This window comes from Amblyraja radiata, chromosome 13 (genome assembly GCF_010909765.2).
Source record: "Amblyraja radiata isolate CabotCenter1 chromosome 13, sAmbRad1.1.pri, whole genome shotgun sequence".
Taxonomy (NCBI): Eukaryota; Metazoa; Chordata; class Chondrichthyes; order Rajiformes; family Rajidae; genus Amblyraja; species Amblyraja radiata.
This window is the reverse complement of record NC_045968.1, coordinates 35,839,335-35,861,402: the sequence shown is the minus strand read 5'-3', so window position 1 is coordinate 35,861,402 and position 22,068 is coordinate 35,839,335. Positions and strand designations below refer to the sequence as shown.

At 45.3% G+C, this 22,068-nt stretch overlaps 1 protein-coding gene across 2 annotated transcripts in view; it reads right to left on the bottom strand.

The window, feature by feature from the left end:
• The window catches only part of dvl3 (dishevelled segment polarity protein 3), an 86,481-nt gene that overhangs the window by 27,030 nt on the left and 37,383 nt on the right, over positions 1–22,068 (bottom strand). The window contains exon 1 of one of the 2 annotated variants that reach the window (XM_033031763.1): positions 6,596–7,579. The exons of the other annotated variant lie outside the window; for it this stretch is intronic. Coding sequence (XP_032887654.1) covers positions 6,596–6,758 — 163 coding nt within the window. The 5' untranslated portion in view covers positions 6,759–7,579. Of the gene's footprint in view, positions 1–6,595; positions 7,580–22,068 lie in introns of those variants that run through there. 2 annotated transcript variants of the gene reach the window in all.

The following is a 22,068-nucleotide window of genomic DNA, read 5'->3' as shown; positions in this document are numbered from 1 at the left end:
TGCTGGTTTACAAAAGGAAAAAAAGCACTGGAGGAACTTAGCAGGTCAGGCAGCATCAGTGGAGGGCAGTGGACAAGGCAACGTTTTGGGTCAAGACCCTTCTTCCTATCTGCTTCCTACAGATTTAACCTGGCTGCAGATTCAGAGGGAAAGTGAAAGATGTGTTCTATGTCTTCATAGATTCATAGAGTCGTACAGCATGGGATCAGGCCTTTGGCTCAACTTGCCCATGACAACCAAGATGCCACATCTACACTTGTCCCATCATTAGTTTATCAGTTAATTATTATTATTGTCAGATGTACCAAGGTACAGTGAAAAGCTTTTGTTTGTACGTTAACCAGTCAAATAAAAGACTATGCACGATTACAATCAAGCCATCCACAGTGCACAGATACAAGATAAAGGGTGCATCTACTGCCTGTGTTTGGCCCATTTCCCTCCAAACCTTTCCTATCCATGTACCTGTCTAAATCCTGTTATAGTACCTGCCTCAGCTACCTCCTCTGGCTGCTTATTCCATATACCCACCACCCTCAGTGAAAATGTTACCCCTCAGGTTCCTATTAAATCTTTCTCCACTCTCCTTAACCTATATCCTCTGGGGTCTTGATTCTGCTACCCTATGTAAAAGACTGTATATTATCTATTCCTCTCATGATTTTATCCAATACGATAGAATTGTATTCATCCCAGGAGGGAAATTGCTCTGCCAGGAGTGATAAAAACACAAAATCCATGAAACGTGAAATTAAAGTGACGAGTGGAAAGGATTGGGGGATGTGGAAAGATTGGGGAGGGGGGTGGGGGAGGGAGGAGGGAGGGGAGTCAGTCTCAGACTACCTCATGACAGAAGGGGGAGGAGTTTTACAGTTTGATACCCACAGGGAAGAAGGAACTCTTGTGGCGTTCTGTCCTGCATCTTGGTGGAACCAAGGAATACACCTGCACTCCAAGGAATAATGTCGACGCCTGCCCATCCTCTCCTGAGAGCTCAGTGCTCGAGTTCTGGCAACATCCTCATAAATCTTCTTTGCACTTTTTTGCAGTTCATGACATCCCTCCCTAAAGCAAGGCGACTGAAACTGAACACATTACTCCAAATAAGAGAGAAGAGAGAAACATGGAACTGCAGACACTGCTTTAATACCATGGGATCTCTCTCTTCCATCTGGTAAGGTATCTGATACTTCTGGCTTTGCAGCACTTGCTCACTGGTACTGGGGTTCCAGCTTTGTCAAGTCAAGTCCAAAAAAGACTCAATGTGCTAGAGTAACTCAGTGGGTCAAATAATACGTACAGAAGTGTGAAAACCCACACCTCCAGATTCAGGGACAGTTTCTTCCCAGCTGTCATCAGGCAACTGAACCATCCTATCACCATCTGAAGAGCAGTCCTGACCGACCATCAACCTCATTGGAGACCCTCAGACTATCTTTAATCGGACTTTATGGACATTATCTTGCAACATATGTTATTCCCTTTATCCTGTATCTGTACACTGTGGGTGACTTGATTGTAATCATGTATTGTCTTTCAGCTGACTGGATAGCACGCAACAAAAAGCTTTGCACTCTACCTCAATACACGTGGCAATAAACTAAACTAAAGCATCTCTGGCAAACAATAATATTCCCCAGAGATGCCATCTGAGCCACTGAGTTACTCCAGCACCGTGTCTTTTTTTTGTAAACTAGTATCTGCAGTTCCTCGTTTCAAAAAAAGCAAATCTTTCATTCATGCAATTTCAATTAGAAAGGTCCCGACCCGAAATGTCGTCTATCCATGTTTTCCCGAGATGCTGCCTGACCTGCTGAATTAATCCAGCACTTTGTATCATTTCAAATCAAGTCAACTTGAGTTTATTATTTAGTTTTGCTTATGGATACAGCATAGAAACAGGTCCACCAACTCCACGCCGACCAGTGATCATGCGTTCACACTAGTTCTATGTTATTCCACCTTCTCATCCACTCCCTACAAACAGATCCTCACACAAGTAGTTGACACTGCCAAGGTAGGACTGATGCTATTGAATGTCCGAGATGTAATCTACAAATGATGTTATAGACCGAAGACCTCAATAATCTCTTAAGTGATTGATTATTTTATTGAAAGACACAGCATGGAAATAGGCCCTTCGGCCCACTGAGTGCATGCTGACCATTGATCATCAGTTTCCACTTGTTCTACCTTATTTTCTAATCCACTCCCTATGTACTAGGGGCAATTTAGAGAGGGCCAATCAACCTACAAACCTGCATGTCTTTGGGATGTGGGAGGAAACCAGAGCACCCGGAGGAAACCCACGCGGTCACTGGGAGAACGTGCAAATTCCACACAGGCAGCAGCGGACGTCAGTCTCTGGAGCTGTGAGGCAGGGGCTCTACTAGCTGCGTCATTGGGCCGCCCCTGATATGTACAAGTACAGTGAGGGCCAGCTACAATGAAAAATCTTGCTTGCTGCAACTTCACAGGCATATAGACTGAGGCAACACAGAAAAATCATAAGTCACACATAACATTCGAGAGGAGACTGCAAACAAAAGGCAGGACATTCGTGCAAAATACAATCAGATAGAAAAACTCCATGGTAATGCAAGAGGTGGTCTGATTATTATATGTATTATCTGCTGTAAAACAAAATGATATGCTCGTAAAAACTGGGTAGTCTGTGGGGATGTAAAACACTGGCAGTCACTAGCTGATGTGGAATGCCTGTTTCTGTACCACTAAATTCTACATAAAGATGAAAGGCTTTCAATATTTTCGATGTCTCAATGTTTTCACACAATACATTGTTCACCACACCCAGAATCTAATTAGGTTGGTCAGTACTGCAATTGAGAACTCAACTTTCATTAGTGCAATTTCAATTTAAAATGTCTTTCAAATGTGGCTTATCACATTCGGAGCTACAGGGAACGGATCCCTTGGGGAGTCTCTCTTACACACATACACACACTGGTGTGGTCTCATGAACGTTCAAATCCAATGTCAAGAGTCAAGAGTATTTATTTGTCATACGAGCCGGGAAAAGAACAATAAAAGTCTTACTCTATTACTTAAGCATCACAGATATATACAGCACAGAAACAGGCCCTTCATCCCATCTTCCCATGCTGCCCACGATGCTCCATCTACACTAGCCACACCTGCCCCGTTTGGCCCGTATCCCTCTAAACCTTTCCTATTCCATATATCTATCCAAATGTCTTTTAAATATTTTTATGGGACCTTCCTCAACTACCTCCTCTGGCAGCTCATTCCATATACCAGGCACTCGCCACCTTCTGGGTCAAAGATTTGACCCTCAGTTTCCTTTTAAAACTTGCTCTTTTCACCTTAAACTTACATCCTCTGGTAGACAAAAGTGCTGGAGAAACTCAGCGGGTGAGGCAGCATCTATGGAGCGAAGGAAATAGGCAACGTTTCGGCCCGAAAACGTTGCCTATTTCCTTCGCTCCATAGATGCTGCCTCACCAGCTGTTTCTCCAGCACTTTTGTCTACCTTCGATTTTCCAGCATCTGCAGTTCCTTCTTAAACAACTTACATCCTCTGGTTCTTGATTCCCCTACTCACCCTATCCATTCCCCATAAAATTGTACACACCTCTATAAGATCACTCCTCAGCCTTCTGTGCTCCAAGGAATCGAGCCCCAGCCTGCTCAACCTCTCCCTGTAGCCTAGGGCCGTGAGTCCTGGCAACATCCTTGTAAACCTTCACTGCACTCTTTCCAGCTTAATGACATCCTTGCTAGAGCAGGGTGACCAAAACTGATCACAATACTTCGCGACAATGTCCCAACTTCTATATCGAATACCTTGACTGATGAAGGTCAATAGACAAAAAAAAAAACCTTTCTTTACCACCCTATCTATCTGTGGCGTCACTTTCGGGGAAACATCATTCAATGAACATCAAACACAGACACAAGTAACATCAAGTACAGCACAAGAACCCTTGGCCTACAATGTCTGTGCCGAGCATCATGCCAACTAAGACCAACTCTGAAATGCCTGCATAAATTCCATATCCCTCCATTCCATGTGCCTATCCAAAAGACTCTTAAACGCCATTATCGTATCTGCCTCCACCACCATCCCCAGCAGCACATTCCAGGCACCACCACTCTATGTAAAAAAAACTGCCCCGCACATCTCTTTTAAACTTTATCCTTCTCACCTTAAAGTTATGTCCTCTAGTCTCTAATTTCTAATCCTGGGAAAAAAAGGTTCTGGCTGTTTACCCTATCTATGCCTCTCATAATTTTGCATGGACCACTATGTGTAGAGAATGTCGGTTTAGTTTAATTTACTTCGAGTCCATGCTGACCATCGATCACCTATACACTAGTTCTATATTATCCCACTTTCGCAATCTACAAACTAGGGGGAAACTTACAAAAGCCAATTAACCTACAAACCCGCACTTCTTTGGGATGTGGGAGGAAATCCCACGCGGTCACAGGGTGATCGGGTGATCTTACAAACTCCACACACGCAGCACCCGAGGTCAGGATTAAAGCCAGGTCCCTGGCACTGTGACGCAGCGGCACTACCTGCTGCACCACTGTGCCTCGCCATCTGTGGGAAAGGAGAGGTTTTCGACGACTAGGGGCAAGTACAGCCACAAAGAGGCGAAAGGTCTCTTACTCTGACTTGCAGCGCACTGCAGTCCACACTCTGTTGCTTGCGATGAGAAAAGACAATCAGGGATGCTCCAGTTTTGTCCCACATCTCAAAGACATGCGGGTTTGTAGGTTAATTGCCCACTGTAAATTGCCCCCTAGGGACTGGAAAAAAAGTGGAATAACAGAGAACTAGTATGAACGGGTGTTCACTGGTCGGCGTAGACTCGGTGAGCCTGTTTGCATGCTATATCTCTAAACCACAGAGACACCTACACAGACACACAAACACACAGACACAAGCAACCTTGTGTCAGGATGAGATGACAGGAGTGATCGTCAATCTTTCAGTCTCTCATTAATTTGCTTTGGAGTACACACAATTGTCATTATTGCCACTTAATATCACTTTCAAAAGTCTGCAGTGCAATCAGTCCGTAATCGGCCTGTGATGCTACTCTTTCACTTTACAAAAATAAGTTTATTTACAGATACAAAATCACAGTGAAAACACAACTCTAACGAGACATCTATCTAAGAAAGGAAGATACATCTAAGTATCAAATCAAAACCCTCCCTATGGCTCAGGCCCTCAAGTCCGGTCGTAAATCTTCTCTGCATACTTTGCAGCTTAACGATATCCACCCTATAGCAGGGTGACCAAAGCTGAACACAATACTCCGAACGTGGCCGCAACAATATCTTCTACAACGTAATATAATGTAAAAGCAAGGAAGAGAATTCTAAATATCATATTTTCTCTGATCAGGGATCCAATGTAAGTTTTATGACTCGACCCGACTGCAACAAGATTCAGCTATTACATACAGTGGGAGTTTTGTGCAAACATGCACCCAGTTGCCGACAGATGATATTCTTTGCTATTTTATTTTACACTGATTCCTTCCCACTAATCTTCCCAAAGCTTTGGTCTCAAGGTCAATTATCTCAAGGTCAACTATTTGCATTTTCTTTAAATCTGATACCGGTGACACCGGTGGTGGAAGGACCCGGCAGACACAAGAGAAGGGTTGAGTAATGACTTGGTCTCCCCTCGTTCTCTCCCTGCAGCAGTGATCAAAGGAAAGAGTGGACACACTGCACTGCACATCCAGAGAGAGCACCTCAGACCCTGGGAAAACTCCCTGCTCTGCCCAACGCCATTGCAAATTATTTATTAAAACCTCTTTACGCCAGTAAAGACATCTCTCCCACACATGCATTCCAACAGATGTGTCCATTCTAAGGCTTGAGAAATGAATGGAAGGAGACCATTCAGCCCATCAAACCTGTTCCACCATTTATTCACTTTTAGGTTTATTATTGTCAGGTGTGCTGAGGTGCAGAGAAAAGCTCTGTTTTGCGTGCTATTCAAACAGGTCAAAGTTCAGTTTAGTTGATTGTCACGTGCACCGGGCTACAGCGAGAAGCTTTTGTTGCATGCTAACCAGTCAGCAGAAAGACTATACATGATTATCATCAAGCCACCCACAAGTACTGCCACAGGTAAAGTAAGTAATGCTGCTGTTGGAGTAGAGATTTAAAAGAGTGGAGCGATTGTAATGTGTGATTGCAGATCCACTTCTGTGGCCAGCACGCTAAGAACCACCTGGCTTGGGCGCCATCTTGGATCCGTCTATACTATACATAAATATAATCATGTCAAACTCAAGTACAATAGGTAGAGCTAAGGAGAAGTGTAGAATACAGTTCTCAGCTTTGAAGCTCATCAGTTCAAAGTCCAATGTGCGCAATGGGGTAGAGGTGAATCAGACAATACTGCAGCTTATGGAAGGACCATTCACAAGCCTGATAACAGAGGGGAAGCTGTTCCTGAGTCTGGTGGTGCACGTTTTCAAAATTCTGTACCTTCTGCCGGACGGGAGCAGGGAGACGAAGGAATGACCGGGGTGACATGGCGACGGGCATGAGGGGAGATGCAGGAATGAAGGAGGTGACTTACACTGACGAGCTGCCGGCCGCGACTCGGGGAAACACCGGACACGACGCAGGGAAGGCAGCGCCCAGCAGCGGAGCGGGGCCTGCATGCGGCAGGAGGGCACGGCAGGGGTTGGGGCCCGGCTTCTGCCCCTTAGCCTGAAGCACAGGGACATCATCCTTAGCATCGACGAGCCTCCAGCTACGACTCCCAAAGCACAAGGCGAACGGTTGAGACTCTCGCTCTGCGGCGTGGATGGGACGGCTGGATGTTGCAGCGGGTGCTGCACGGTGGCGTAGTGGGTAGAGTTGCTGCTTCACTCCGCCAGGGACCCGGGTTCAATCCTGACTACGGGTGCTGTCTGTGTGCAGTTTCTACGTTCTCCCCGTCACCGTCTTAGGGTTTCTCCAGGCGCCCTGGTTTTTTTCCACACTCCAAATACGTGCAGGTTTGCAGGTGAATTCGCTTCTGTAAATTGTAAATTGTCCCTGGTGTGTTGAATGGTGCTAGTGTACGGGGATCGCAGGCCGGCGCGGACTTGGTGGGACGAAGGGCCTGTTTCCGTGCTGTATCTCTCAAGACGAAAGTGTAAAGAGGGCAGACCTCACTGTGGTGACATAGACTTTCTCTGTTCTGCTGTATCAGTGAGAGGAGTCAGTCCATGCAGCGTATTCGACGGTCAGCAGACAGTGACACCCAGATATACAGACTCACGCAGTCCCTCTGCAGACACTCAGAGGTCCCGAGCAAAACACCAAGTGCTGGAGGAAATCTGCAGCTCCATATGTCCACACAGACTGTCCTCCTCCGCTGGGAATTGTTCACAGCACAGACGCTCCAAATGTGGGAAGGTATTCGGGGAAAATAAAATATTTGATTCAGTCAGTTGTGGCTGGCGACTAGAAGACTGACACCAACGCACATTTAATTCCAAGTTTCCAAAAGGCCATGAGGATCAATTTAATCAGAGCACATCATATAATCTCTCACCCTTCTCTCTGCCTCTCCCACCCTCTCTTTGACTCTCTTCCCCTCTCTTCATCAATCTGCCCCCTTCTCTGACATCCTCTCCCTCCCCTCTCTATTTGATTCTGTCTCTCTGATACTGTCTCTTTCTCTCTCTCCGTCTTGCTCTCCCTGTCACTCTCTCCCTCCCTCTCTGTAACACTTCCTCTTCCACCCTCTCTCTTTCTCCCTCCCTCACTCGCTCTCACACTTTCTCTATCTCTCTCCCCCCCCCCCTCCCGCTCAGTCACCTCCTTCTCCCTCTCTAAATCATACTGAGGGTGTAGTGGCCGTACACAGACATCATTCTACCCTCGGCAGCCGGAGTCAGGATGGCAAGGATGTGCTGAAGTCCCTCGTTGAGAAGTCACAGAGCTGATCCCAGAGTCCGGATGCGGAATTCCAGAGTTTAACGGAGACGCAAGGTTTACAAAAAAAGACACAATGTGCTGGAGTAACACAGCCGACCAGACAGCATCTCTGGAGAATGTGGATAGGCGACGTTTCGGGTTGGGACCTTTCTTCAGAATTCCAGTGGGAATTTTGAATAATCCAGTTGGAATTCAGGCCACTGACTGCCCCAGTACTTTACATAGCGTAATCCTGTCCAGTCCGTTGCCACAGACGATCGAGAGAAAGATAATCGCTGGTGTTTTGACTCCTGTGTTTCCCTTTCTTGCCTCTGCCTCACAGGTTGTCCAGAGTGGTGTATGACCAGTGCCAAACGTTTCTTCAGATCCAGGAGGAATATCACTGACACTGGGGCCCCAGGCAGGGGAGGAGTGTCACGCTCCACTAACTGACGAGCCGAGTGCAGGAGACAGCGACAGACACAGGGTTTCATTGCTCTCACTCGTCAAGAGTCAAGAGAGTTTTATTGTCATGTGTCCCAGATAGAACAATAACATTCTTACTTGCTGCAGCACAACAGAATATGTAAACATAGTACACTGTAAACAATATGATAAACAGGCTGTGGATCCTGAACTGACTCACTGCTCCGCCCCTGCCCCAGCACCCAGCTCCTGATCCACAAAGGGAGCCAATGGAAACTCGCACACTCCAAAAGCCAATGACACCTCCCTCCATGCAAGCAGCTCAATCACAGCTCCCTCCCAGCAGACAGCCATTTACAATTATAGATAGACACAAAATGCTGGAGTAACTCAAATCAGGCAGCATCTCTGGAGATAAAGGAAAAGGTGATGTTTTGGGACGAGTCACTTCTTCAGACTATAATTCCTGCACTGTAGACAGAGCCAATCAAAACTCGCCCATCCAATAGCCAATAGCCAATTCCAAGCAGCGGGCCGATCACAGCTCCCTATTGCATGCAACTAGCCAATCGCAACTGCCTCCCAGTGTAAACCCAGCCAATTTCAATTCCTGCAGAGTGGATGACGATCCAATCACAGTTAGAAAGTCGTCAGGTCACAAGCAAAGATCTTTGGTCACAAGTGACAGGAGCAGAATGAGGCTACTCGGCCCATCAAGTCTACTCCGCCATTCAATCTTGGCTGATCATCTCTCCCTCCTAACCCCATTCTCCTGCCTTTCCCCCGTAATCTCTGACACAGTTCTTATTTTACAGGCGGGGAGTTAATCATAGGTTCACCCTCTAAACTTTGAACCAATCAGAACTCCCTCTCCACGATGGCTAATCATGCTGAGTATCTTTGCAATCTGACATTCCTCCAACAACCCAATTGCAAATCACTTCCATTCCTCCCGGGGTAGAAATGTCAAATACTAGAGAGCACAGCTTTAAAGTCAGAGGGGCACAGTTTAAAGGAGATGTACGGGGCAAGTTTTATTTCCCCCTGCAGAGGGTGGTGGGTGCCTGGAACGCGCTGCTAGGGGTGGTGGTGGAGGCAGATGCAGTTGTGATGCACAAGAGATTTTTGGACAGGCACCTGTATATGCAGGGAATGGAGGAATATGAATCACATGCGGGCAGAGGAGATTAGTTTAACGGCGTCAATGTGGACCGAAGGCCTGTTTTTCTTCTGTAATGTACACCATGAGTCAAGCACTCATTGGCAAGGACATGGTATGGAAACAAGTGCTAGGAATAGGATTACTGCAATAGGTACTTGGAGTCATAGAGTGATACAGTGTGGAAACAGACCCTTTGGCCCAACTTGCCCACACCAGCCAACATGTCCCAGCTACATTAGTCCCACCTGCTTGCGTTTGGTCCATATCCCTCCAAGCATGTCCTATCCATGTACCTGTCTACCTGCTTCTTAAATGTTGGGATAGTCCCTGCCTCAACTACCTCCTCTGGCACCTTGGTCCATACACCCACCATCGTTACAGTGAAAAAGTTACCCCTCAGATTCCTATTAAATCTTTCCCCCTTCACCTATGGTCCTCAATTCACATACTCTGGGCAAGAGATTGGGCATCTGACCGATCTAGTCCTCTCATGATTTCATACCCAGCTTTGGTGAAGCACTGCAGCATATTTACCAGGCAATAATCAGCCACTATGAGCAAGGTAGGGGAAGGAAAGAAACAGGCAGAACAAAATTAATTAAACCAAGGACCACTCACCCCAGACACTCCCTCTTCTCCCCTCTCCTATCAGACAAGAGATACAGAAGTGTACATTCTTCCTGTGACCGTGTGGGTTTTCTCCGGGTTCTCTGGAGAAAATCCGGACTGGGTGTCCGGAGACACACCTCCAGATTCAAGGACAGTTTCTTCCCAGCTGTTATCAGGCAGCTGAACCATCTTATCTCCAACTAGGGTACTGACATTTCATCTGCCTCTTTGGAAACCTTCAGACTATCTTTGATCAGACTTTATCTTGCATGAAACATTATTCCCTTTATCCTGTATCTGTACACTATGGACAGCTTGATTGTAATTATGTATAGTCTTTCTGCCGACTGGATAGCACGCAACAAAAAGCTTTTCACTGTACATCTATACACGTGACAATAATAAACTAAACCAAACTAAATAGCTGAAACACATATCTGCAATGAAGGAGTTAAACTATGCCTTGAGAAAATGAATCATTGAATAAGGTTGGACACTCTGCTGGCAAGAACCACCATTTCCAATGCTTCGTGGCACCTGTTCTGCTGACTGAGAACATGTACAGTTGAACGCACTGGGAGAGTCACTGACAGCAAGATCACTTAACAAGTGTTACACGACAGGTAGCGTGTTCATTAATTGTTAATGGGCGATTACCCAATGATGGCAACCTAATGTTTCTGCTGTGAATCCCGAGCTTATTCTCAACCTGTTGTAGCCTGAAGATTGTTCACCTCCCGCGTTTGCTACTTCCTGACATCTATTGCTTAACTAGGATCAAAGTTAAAACCCATTTACCTCTTAACTAGAATAATAAGACCGATTTACCGCTTAACTAGGACGTGAAGACCTATTTACCTCTTAACTAGGATAAGTGAGGTACCATTTACTTAACTAGGATTAACGGAGACCCATTTACCTTTTAACTGGGATAAGTGAAGAACTATTCATTATTTAATTAGGATGTGAAGACCCAATTTCCTCTTGACTAGGATGTTAAGACCTACAGTGGCTTGCAAAAGTTTTCATACCCCTTGAACTTTTCCACATTTTGTCACGTTACAACCACAAACGTAAATGTATTTTATTGGAATTTTATGTGATAGACCAACACAAAGTGGTGCATAATTGTGAAGTGGAAGGAAAATGATACATGGTTTTCAAATGTTTTTACAAATAAAAAACTGAAAAGTGTGGCGTGCAAAAGTATTCAGCCCCCGAGTCAATACTTTGTAGAACCACCTTTCACTGCAATTACAGCTGCAAGTCTTTTGGGGTATGTCTCTACCAGCTTTGCACATCTAGAGACTGAAATTTTTGCCCATTCTTCTTTGCAAAATAGCTCAAGCTCAGTCAGATTGGACAGAGAGCGTCTGTGAACAGCAATTTTCAAGTCTTGCCAGAGATTCTCAATTGGATTTAGGTCTGGACTTTGACTGGGCCATTCTAACACATGAATATGCTTTGATCTAAACCATTCCATTGTAGCTCTGGCTGTATATTTAGGGTTGTTGTCCTGCTGGAAGGTGAACCTCCGCCCCAGTCTCAAGTCTTTTGCAGACTCTAACAGGTTTTCTTCCAAGATTGCCCTGTATTTGGCTCCATCCATCTTCCCATCAACTCTGACCAGCTTCCCTGTCCCTGCTGAAGAAAAGCATCCCCACAGCATGATGCTGCCACCACCATATTTCACAGTGGGGATGGTGTGTTCAGGGTGATGTGCAGTGTTAGTTTTCCGCCACACATAGCGTTTTGCATTTAGGCCAAAAACTTCAATTTTGGTCTCATCTGACCAGAGCACCTTCCTCCACATGTTTGCTATGTCCCCCACATGGCTTGTGGCAAACTGCAAACGGGACTTCTTATGGCATTTTTTCAACCATGGCTTTCTTCTTGCCACTCTTCCATAAAGGCCCGATTTGTGGAGTGCACAACTAAAAGTTGTCCTGTGGACAGATTCTCCCACCTGAGCTGTGGATCTCTGCAGCTCCTCCAGAGTTACCATGGGCCTCTTGACGGCTTCTCTGATCAATGCTCTCCTTGCCCGGCCTGTCAGTTTAGGTGGACGGCCATGTCTTGGTAGGTTTGCAGTTGTGCCATAATCTTTCCATTTTCGGATGATGGATTGAACAGTGCTCCGTGAGATGTTCAAAGCTTGGGATATTTTTTTATAACCTAACCCCGCTTTAAACTTCTCCACAACTTTATCCCTGACCTGTCTGGTGTGTTCCTTGGACTTCTTGGTGCTGTTTGTTCACTAATGTTCTCTAACAAACCTCTGAGGCCTTCACAGAACAGCTGTATTTATACTGAGATTAGATTACACACAAGTGTACTCTATTTACTAATTAGGTGACTTCTGAAGGCAATTGGTTGCACTGGATTTTATTTAGGGGTATCAGAGTAAAGGGGGCTGAATACTTTTGCACGCCACACTTTTCAGTTTTTTATTTGTAAAAAAAATTGAAAACCATGTATCATTTTCCTTCCACTTCACAATTATGCGCCACTTTGTGTTGGTCTATCACATAAAATCCCAATAAAATACATTTACGTTTGTGGTTGTAACGTGACAAAATGTGGAAAAGTTCAAGGGATATGAAAACTTTTGCAAGCCACTGTATTTACTGAAGAAGGGTTCCAACCCGAAACATCATCTGTTCCTTTTCTCCAAAGATGCTGCCTGACCCGCTGAGTTACTCAGTTATTTTATATCTATCTTTGGTTTCAACCAGCATCCTACACAAGCCTTACTAACTGCTTAACTAGGATAAATAAGGGCCCATTTACCTCTTAACCAGGATATGTGAAGACCGAAGATAGACACAAAATGCTGGAGTAACTCAGTAGGGCAGGCAGAATCGCTGGAGAGAAGGAATGGGTGACGTTTCGGGTCGAGACCCTTTGTCCTTTATCTGTTAACTAGGATAAATGAAGACTTATTCACCTCTTAACCAGGATAAAAATTAAGACTGCAAACCCAGCGTACAAATGCCCACCTTATGTGCAGCCCCAACATGTGGATGAGTGTTTGAGAGACTGGACCGGGCTTGCCTACTGATGTAGGCTTCATAAGTTCACAAGTGATAGGAGCAGAATAAGGCCATTCAGCCTATCAAGTCTACTCTGCCATTCAATCATGGCTGATCTATCTTTCCCTCTTAACCCCATTCTCCTGCCTTCTCCCCATAACCTCTGACACCCGTACTAATCAAGAATCTATCTATCTATGCCTTAAAAATATTTATTGACTTGGCCTCCATGGTAGTAATTAATTCCACAGATTCACCACCTATGACTAAAGAAATTCCTCCTCATCTTCCTAAAGGAACGTCCTTTTATTCTGAGGCTATGACCTCTGGTCCCAGACTCTCCCACAAATTCGGCAAGTTTCTGCCGATTGGGAACACAGATCACGGCCGCATTTGCTTCCCAGCAACGGAACCCTGTCATATCTTTGTGTTTTGCCAGAGGAAGTTACTTGAGGCAGATACAAATAACAGAGAGTCAGAGAGAGTCATACAACATGAAAATAGGTCCTTCAGGCCAATTCATACATGTCAACCAAAATGTCCCATCTGCTCTAATCCTCCCCGCATTTGGCCCATATTCATCTCAACCTTTCCCACCCATTTACCTGTTCAAATGTCTTTTAAAAGTTATTGTACCTGCCTCAAATGCCTCCTCTCATTCCATAAACAACCACCTTCTGTGTGAAAAGGTTGCCCCTCTGATTCCTATTAAACCTCGTCCCTCTCAACTTAAACCTATGCCCTCTGGTTCTTGATTCCCCAGTTTCTGTGCTGTATTACTCCATAACAATAATATTTCAGATCAATAACATTAGATGTTTGATAAGTTCAGACATTCTGAGGTCAAGAGAAATGTTGTATAGATAGTTATTTCTTTTTCAGTGTCTGACTTGGGTAACAAAAACAAAGTGCTGGAGGAACTCAGCGGGTCAGGCAACACCTGCAGAGGGAATGGACAGGCGATGTTTCGGGTCGAGATCCTTCTTTAGACATGGGTAAACATTGTTGGCCGTCCATTCCCTGAAGGAAATTATTTCTACACTGGCTTCACTGCAATAACGATCAATTTTCAATCGCAGAATTCCACAATGCCCAAGGGAGTTAAAGTAGTCTTCTGCACTGACACGGAGGAGATTTATAGCTCAGTTCTCAGGTTTCTGTTATGGGGAAGGCTTTGGCAGAGATTGCTACACGATAATTTAATACTTTGATTAGTTTTGACTAAGTTTGGTGGCACAAATTGCATCCAGTGCCAGAAAGGCTGAGCCACCATGCTGCAGAAAAGCAGTGTGGTGGCGCAGTTGTAGAGTCGCTGCTTTACAGCACCAGAGACCAAAGTTCGATCCTGACTGTACGGAGTTTGTACGTTCACCCTGTGACCACATGGGTTTTCTCCGGGTGCTCCTGTTTCCTCCCACATTCCAAAGACGTACAGGTGTGTAGGTTATTTGGCTTCTTAAAAATTGTAAATTATCCCTAGTGTGTAGGATAGTGCTAGCGTACGGAGTGATCGCTGGTCGGCGCGGACTCGGTGGGCCGAAGGGCCTGTGTGCATGCTGTATCTCTAAACTAAACTAGAGGAAATGTAGGCAATATAATTAGAAATCAGTAAGGAAGAAGGGATTATTTTTTCATCAGTCTGAAGAAGGCCCCCAACCCAAAATGTAATCTATCCATTCCCCCCACAGATGCTGCCTGACCTGCTGTGTTCCTCCAGCACTTTGTGTTTTCCTGAGAGACTATTTTTTTTAACAAGTTGAATTGTTATGATGTAAAATGTGGTGCAGAATGGGGGTGGTGGTAGAACAAGCCTCCACTACTCTCTCTAGCTTCAAGGGAATTGGAAAAATGTCGTAGAGTCATGAATCATACAGCACGGAAACAAGGTCCACAGCCCCCAATATGTTGGTCCCATTCGCCCTCCTGCCTCATATCCCTCTAATCCTATCCTATCCATGTACCTGACCAAGTATCTTTTAAATGTTGTCATTGTACCTGCCTCAACTACCTCCTCTCGCAGCACGTTCCATATACTCACTACCTTCTGAGTGCAAAAGGTTGCCCCTCTTACCTTAAACCCATGCCCTCTCAATAATACTTCATTGTCCCATGTACTGAAGTACACTGAAATTCTTTTGCCTTCAGTTCAGTAAAATTATTACTATACATCAGCACATCGTAGATTCAGTGTAGAAAGACACAAAGTGCTGGAGCAACTCAGCAGGTCTGGTGGCATCTCTGGAGAAAAGGTGACATTTTGGATTGGAACTGTTCTACAGGCTGAGAGTCAGGGAGGGAACACTGGAGGTAGAAAAAGGCCAGAACTAATCAGAGCCGGCAAAAGATGATCATGGAAGGGTAGAGCCCATAATGGTTCATTGTTGTCTGGGGATGATGTGATAACAAGAGGGATACTGGAATGAGAGCAGTGGAACTAGTTGGATGACTAAGGTGGGGGAGAAAGAGAGGAAATGCAGGGGGTTACTTGAAATTAGAGAAATCAATATTCATACTGCTGGGTTGTAAGCTGCCCAAGCAAAATATCAGGTGCTGTTCCTCCAATTTGCGTAACTTTTGTACTATTTCACCAATCAGAATAAAACTTATTTGACTTGCAACAGAGGAGAATGATGAGTATGGTGGCGAAAAATCGTAGCGCTATGAGGGATCGTTTTTGCGCAAATTTAATTACAAAGCAGACAGGAAGTGGTCAAGATGAGAGTTTTAGTAATATATAGATTACAATTTTACCGAAGCCAATCAACCTACAAACCTGCACGTCTTTGGAATGTGGGAAGTAACTGGAGCACCTGGAGAAAACCCACACGGTCACAGGGAGAATGTACAAGCTCCAACAGACAGTGCCCGAGGTCAGGATCGACTCTCTGTGCCACCATGCTGCTTATTCTGTGTATACATCTGAGCTCTGGGGCTGTGGTGCAGGATACACGTGGCTAATTAAAAACACAAACACTGCCAAACCTGTGCAAGCTTGCACCTGTGTTTATGGTGGAAGCACCGATTATCTTTGACATTGCCGTTATCAACAAAATACTGCAGTTAATTGTCGAGCCTGCTGACTGAATCCAGTCAATAGTGGATGATCCTATCGGAGATATTTACATTTTAATGGTGGCACGGCGGTAGAGCTGTTGTCTTACAGCACCAGAGACCTGGGTTCGATCCTGACTACAGGTGCTGTCTGTGTAGAGTTTGTACGTTCTCCCTGTGATTGCGAGGGTTATTTCGGGCTGCTCTGGTTTTATCCTACATTCCAAAGACGTTTGTGTTTATAGGTTAATTGTCTTCTGTAAATAGTTCTATCCTACATGCGAGGGTCAATCTATGGGTGATCGCTGGTCAGTGCAGTCTCAGTGGGCCGAAGGGCCTGATTCTGTGCTGTATCCCTAAAGCTAAAACTTTTGGGTCAAAACGATTACCTCATGGTTCACACAAACCTGGTCCCTGAATGTTTCTGGATGATGTAATCACTCCAGCCTCACAACCACCTCGAGATATCTCTAGTGGTTTGAGAGTCTCCCTGTTCCTTGAATAGGCTTTGGTAAAATTGTAAATTATCCCTAGTGTGTGTGTAGGATAGTGTTAGTGTGCAGGGATCATCGGTCGGCATGGACTCGGTGGACCGAAGGGCCAGTTTCCTCGCTGAATGTCTAAATGAAAGTAACTTGCACCTCTCTGGAATTTCCTCCTTTGCAGAAAGGGGTCACCGGGTGATTTACGAGCAGACTGGTGAAGGTGGGAGGTCAGGGAGCTGAGACGAGGCAACAGCACTGTCTGAATGGAGGAAGGAGAGGGGACAGACAGTTACAGAGGGGGGAGGGGAGCAGGCCAAGAAATCACAAATCACAGACGCAAAGCATGGGTTTGTCGCTGGCTGAGCAATGAGAAAGAATGTGGGTTTGTCGGTCTCCTAAGTGCATGGAACACATGTCATGGTATCATATTTGGCCTGATACTGGCTGAACCAGTGACTTATGTCTTGTCCACGCCGGCCATCGATCACCCACCCGCTCACACCAAGTCCATGCTATCCTACATGCTATCCACTCCCTGTACATTAGGGGATATTTACAGAGGGCCAATTAACCTACAAACCTGGGATGTGGGAGGAAACCGGAACACCCGGAGGAAACCCATGCTGTCACGGGGGGAAACGGAGAAAGTCCACACCCAGACAGCATCCGAGGTCAGGATCGAACCCGGGTCTCTGGCGCTGTGAGGCAGTGGCTCTACCTGCTGCACCACTGTGACAAAGCAGAGAAGAAGATGGTTCTGCTGTTCGGAGGAACTATGTAGGTCAGATTTTTTTAATTTAATATTGTGGGAGGTCAGTATGTAGGGGGTGTCCATAAATCATGTGCCATTAGCCTGTACATCTTGCCTATTAAATTTCACCCCACTGTTAACTAATCATTCAATAGTTCAGTTTTGATCAGAACTTTGTCAACATTCTTTTCCACAGTAAATACCAACTCAAAGTTGTCATGAAATAGCCAATAACCAAGTCAAGGCCAGCACATCCAATAATGATACAGAACCTGAAAAAGGCAAGAAAGTACATCAATGCCGCTACTTCCTAGAAGGATGAGGAAGTTTGGTTTGTCCCCAACAACTCTCACCAATCTCTAGAAACGCGCCGTAGAGAGCATTTTATCGGGATGCATCACAACATGGTTTGGTAACAACTCCATCCAAGGCCACAAGAAATTGCAGAGAATTGCAGACGTAGCCTAGACCATCACACAAACCAACCCCCCTTCCATTGTCTCCATTTACACCTCATGCAGCCTCGGCAAGGCCACCAGCATAATGAAGGACGAGTCGTACTGTGGTCACTCCCTCTTCTCCCATCGGGCAAAAGGTATAGAATTGTGCAAACGCACACCTCCAGATTCAGGGACAGGTTCTTCCCAGCAGTTATCAAGCAACTGAACCATCCAACCAACAACTAGAGATCAGTCATAAGATCATATCATAAGTGATAGAATCAGAATTAGCCCATTTGGCCCATCAAGTCTATATCTCCCTCCTAACCCTATTCTCCGGTCTTCTCCCCCATAACCTCGGACAGTCCTTAACTACAACGTACCACATTGGAAACCCACAGACTATCTTTGATCAGACTTTACTGGCTTTATCTTGCACTAAAGGTTAATCACGTTATTCCCTTATCATGTATCTGTACATTGTGGATGGCTCGATTGTAATCATGTTTTGTCTTTCTGCTGACTGCACGCAACAAAAGATTTTCACTGTACCTCGGTACAAGTGACAATAATCTAAACTAAACTCAAACTCAAAGTGCTGGAGTAACTGAGTTTGTTGGGAGGTGTCGCTTGTGCCCCACCTGGATATGCACCCTCTTCTCCCCATCCATCCACTTTCCTTCCAATGGCTTCATAATTCGCACCTCTCACTTCTCATCCTTATCTCACACCTTTTGTCTTTTTTTATCTCTGGCCTTTGCCCAACCATTCTGCCTATCAACCCCTCCCCTCCATTCACATCTCAGTTGCCAGGCATTGTTCGGCCCCTCCTCTCCACCAGCTTTCTCCGCTCCCCACACACAACCAAATTAATCTGGAGAAGGGTCACAATCTGAAACGTGGCCTATCCATGTCCTCCAGAGATGACGAAATGCTACCTAGCCTGCTGAGTTACTTCAGCAGCTTGTGTATTTTTTGGTAAATCAGCGTCTGCAGTTCCAGGAAGTGGGCGGGTAAGATCATCTCTGTCCCCTCTCACCCTGGCCACAAACTCTTTGAAGCACTTCCCTCTGGAAGGCGACTCCGGACTGTCAAAGCTGCCACAGCCAGACATAAAAACAGCTTTTTTTCCACGAGTACCAGCTCTACTCAATAACCAAAAGTCTGTAGCATCATTTTGCTCTGATATTTTATTTCATTCACATGTGATGTTTTATTATTAATGTGATGTTTTATTATTAATGTTTTATGCGTCATTCTTAATTGTTACTGTATGTCGTGTTGTTACTTGTGAGCAGAGCACCAAGGCAAATTCCTTGTATGTGTACATACGTGGCCAATAAACTTATTTATTCATTCATTCATTGAACCTACATTCAACATAACGTCCTGTAAACAGTTCTGGTCACAGCAGTCTACAGTAACAGAAATCAAAAGGCTGGGCAATCTTTCACTCAGAACTGCTGTAGCTTTGGGAGCAACAACAGCAGCAGCAGGAGGAGATTAGCAAGAGATACGCCGGGCTGTCGACGAGGGAGGAAGGACGGAGACGCGACTCGAGAGGCTAACAGAGGCTAAGAGGTTTGCCACGCACTGCAAGGGAGCAGTGGACCAGACAGGAAGAGCGGACGGAATTACCACTAGACAGCCAAACCAGTAGGTAATTTACGGCTGGGGTGAGTACTTTCCCATTTATAGGAGGTAGAAATATATAAATAAGGGGTGTATCAATACAGTATCCGGGTAGGGGATACTTAAATAGGACCAGTTAATTACTTATATAAGATGGGCGGCCAGGAGATGTGCCAATACTGTGAGATGTGGGAATTTGTCGACACCATTGATGTAGATGATCCCTACAGCTGCAGTAAGTGTTTGAGGCTAGCGGAACTCGAGCTCCGCATTGATGAGCTGGAGACCCAACTTCATACGCTGCGGTACATCAGGGAGGGGGAGTGTTACCTGGATGTTTTGTGCCAGGGGATGGTCACACCGACTAGTTTAATTAATTCAGTAGTTAGTGAGCAAGGAAAGGAAGGTGTGGCCATAAGCGAGGCAGGTAGGGGGAACCAGGAGGAGATGCGGCAGGAGCCACAGCCCTTGTCCCTGACAAGCATGACCGAGGCTCTTACTCAATGTGAGGATGGGATCAGGGGCTGTGGGAGGGATGAGCAACCTGGCTGCAGCACCGTGGATCAGGGGGCCATTCAAGAGGGGGGAGTTAGAAATGCCGTTGTAATAGGGGATAGTATTATTCGGGGGGTAGATAAGGTTCTCTGCGGCCAGCAGAACATGTCCCGAAGGCTGTGTTGCCTACCCGGTGCTAGGGTTAAGGATATCTCTGCGATGCTGGAGAGAAATTTGCAGAGGGAGGGGGAGGATCCAGTGGTCGTGGTCCATGTGGGGACCAATGACATAGGAAGGACGAGGAAGGAGGATCTGCTGAAGGAGTTTGAGCAGTTAGGGAATAAATTAAAAAGCAGAACCTCGAGGGTACTGATTTCCGGATTGCTACCTGAGCCACGGGCCAAATCGGCGAGGGTACGTAAAATTAAAAAGCTGAATGCGTGGCTCAAAGACTGGTGTGGGAAAAATGGGTTTGGTTTCTTGGGCTACTGGCACCAGTACTGGGACAGGGGGGATCTGTTCTGTAAGGACGGACTTCACCTGAACGGTGCTGGGACTGGGGTCCTGGCAAATCATATAACTAGGGCAGTAGAGAGGTCTTTAAACTAAGTAGCGGGGGGGAGGTATCAAGGGGGGTAATAACGGCAGGGGTAGAGGAAATAGAGCAGGGTATCAGTGGGGAAACGGAAAATCAAAATGTGACAGGAGGATCCAGAATGTGTGAAGATAAAGCTCTAGATGTAAAAGGGGCAAAAACAGAAAGGAAGGGTAGTAAAAATCATCTGAAAGTGCTTTATCTAAATGCACGGAGTATTCGAAATAAGATAAATAAATTAACGGTGCAATTAAATATATATAGTTATGATATCGTGGCCATTACGGAGACATGGCTGCAAGGGGATCAGGACTGGGAGTTAAATATAGAGGGGTACTCGACAATTAGAAAAGATAGACAGGAAAGAAAGGGAGGAGGGGTGGCCCTTTTAATAAGGGAGGGAATAACGGCAATAGAGAGGAAGGATATTGCGTTGAAGGATCAGGATAGTGAAACAGCTTGGGTACAGATAGAGAATAACAAGGGGAAAAAAACACTAGTGGGTGTAATTTATAGACCTCCAAATAGTTGTGACGCTGTTAGTCAGAACATAAATCTGCAAATAGTTGACGCATGTAAAAAGGGAACTGCTGTAATCATGGGGGACTTCAATTTTCATATTAATTGGGCAAACCAAACTGGGCAGGGTAGACTAGAGGAAGAGTTTATAGAATGTATTAGAGACGGGTTCCTAGAACAGTATGTCACAGAACCGACAAGGGGGGAGGCAATCTTGGATCTGGTCCTGTGTAATGAAGTAGGATTAATTAAAAATGTCATAGTTAGGGACTCGTTGGGAACAAGTGACCACAATATGGTCGAATTCCATATTCAAATAGAAGGGGAGCAGGTTGAAACTCAGGCTAGGGTACTTAGTCTAAATAAGGGGGATTATGAGGGTATGAGGACTGAGCTGATCAAAGTTGACTGGGATAGCAGACTCAAGAATAAGACGGTACATGAGCAGTGGTGTACGTTTAAGGATCTACTGTATAACCTTCAAGAAAAATTTATTCCTATGAAGAAAAAAAGGGGTAAGGGTAAGAACAGTCAGCCATGGCTCAGTAAAACTATAAAGGATAGTATTCGGCTGAAGGCAAGGGCATATAAGGTAGCCAGAGATAGTGGGAGGGTAGAGGATTGGGAAGCATTTAAAGGTCAGCAAAAAATAACTAAGAGATTAATTAAGACGGGGAAAATAGACTATGAAAGGAATTTAGCGAACAACATAAAAACTAATAGTAAGAGTTTTTATAGCTATATAAAAAGAAAAAGGGTGGCTAAGGTGAACGTTGGTCCATTGGAGGGTGAGACTGGAGAGTTGTTGGTGGGGAACATGGAAATGGCAAAGGCATTAAACAAGTATTTTGTATCAGTCTTCACCATAGAAGACACAAAAAATATTCCAACGCTGGATAAACAGGGGGCGGTAGGAATGGAGGAGCTAAATACTATTAAGATCAC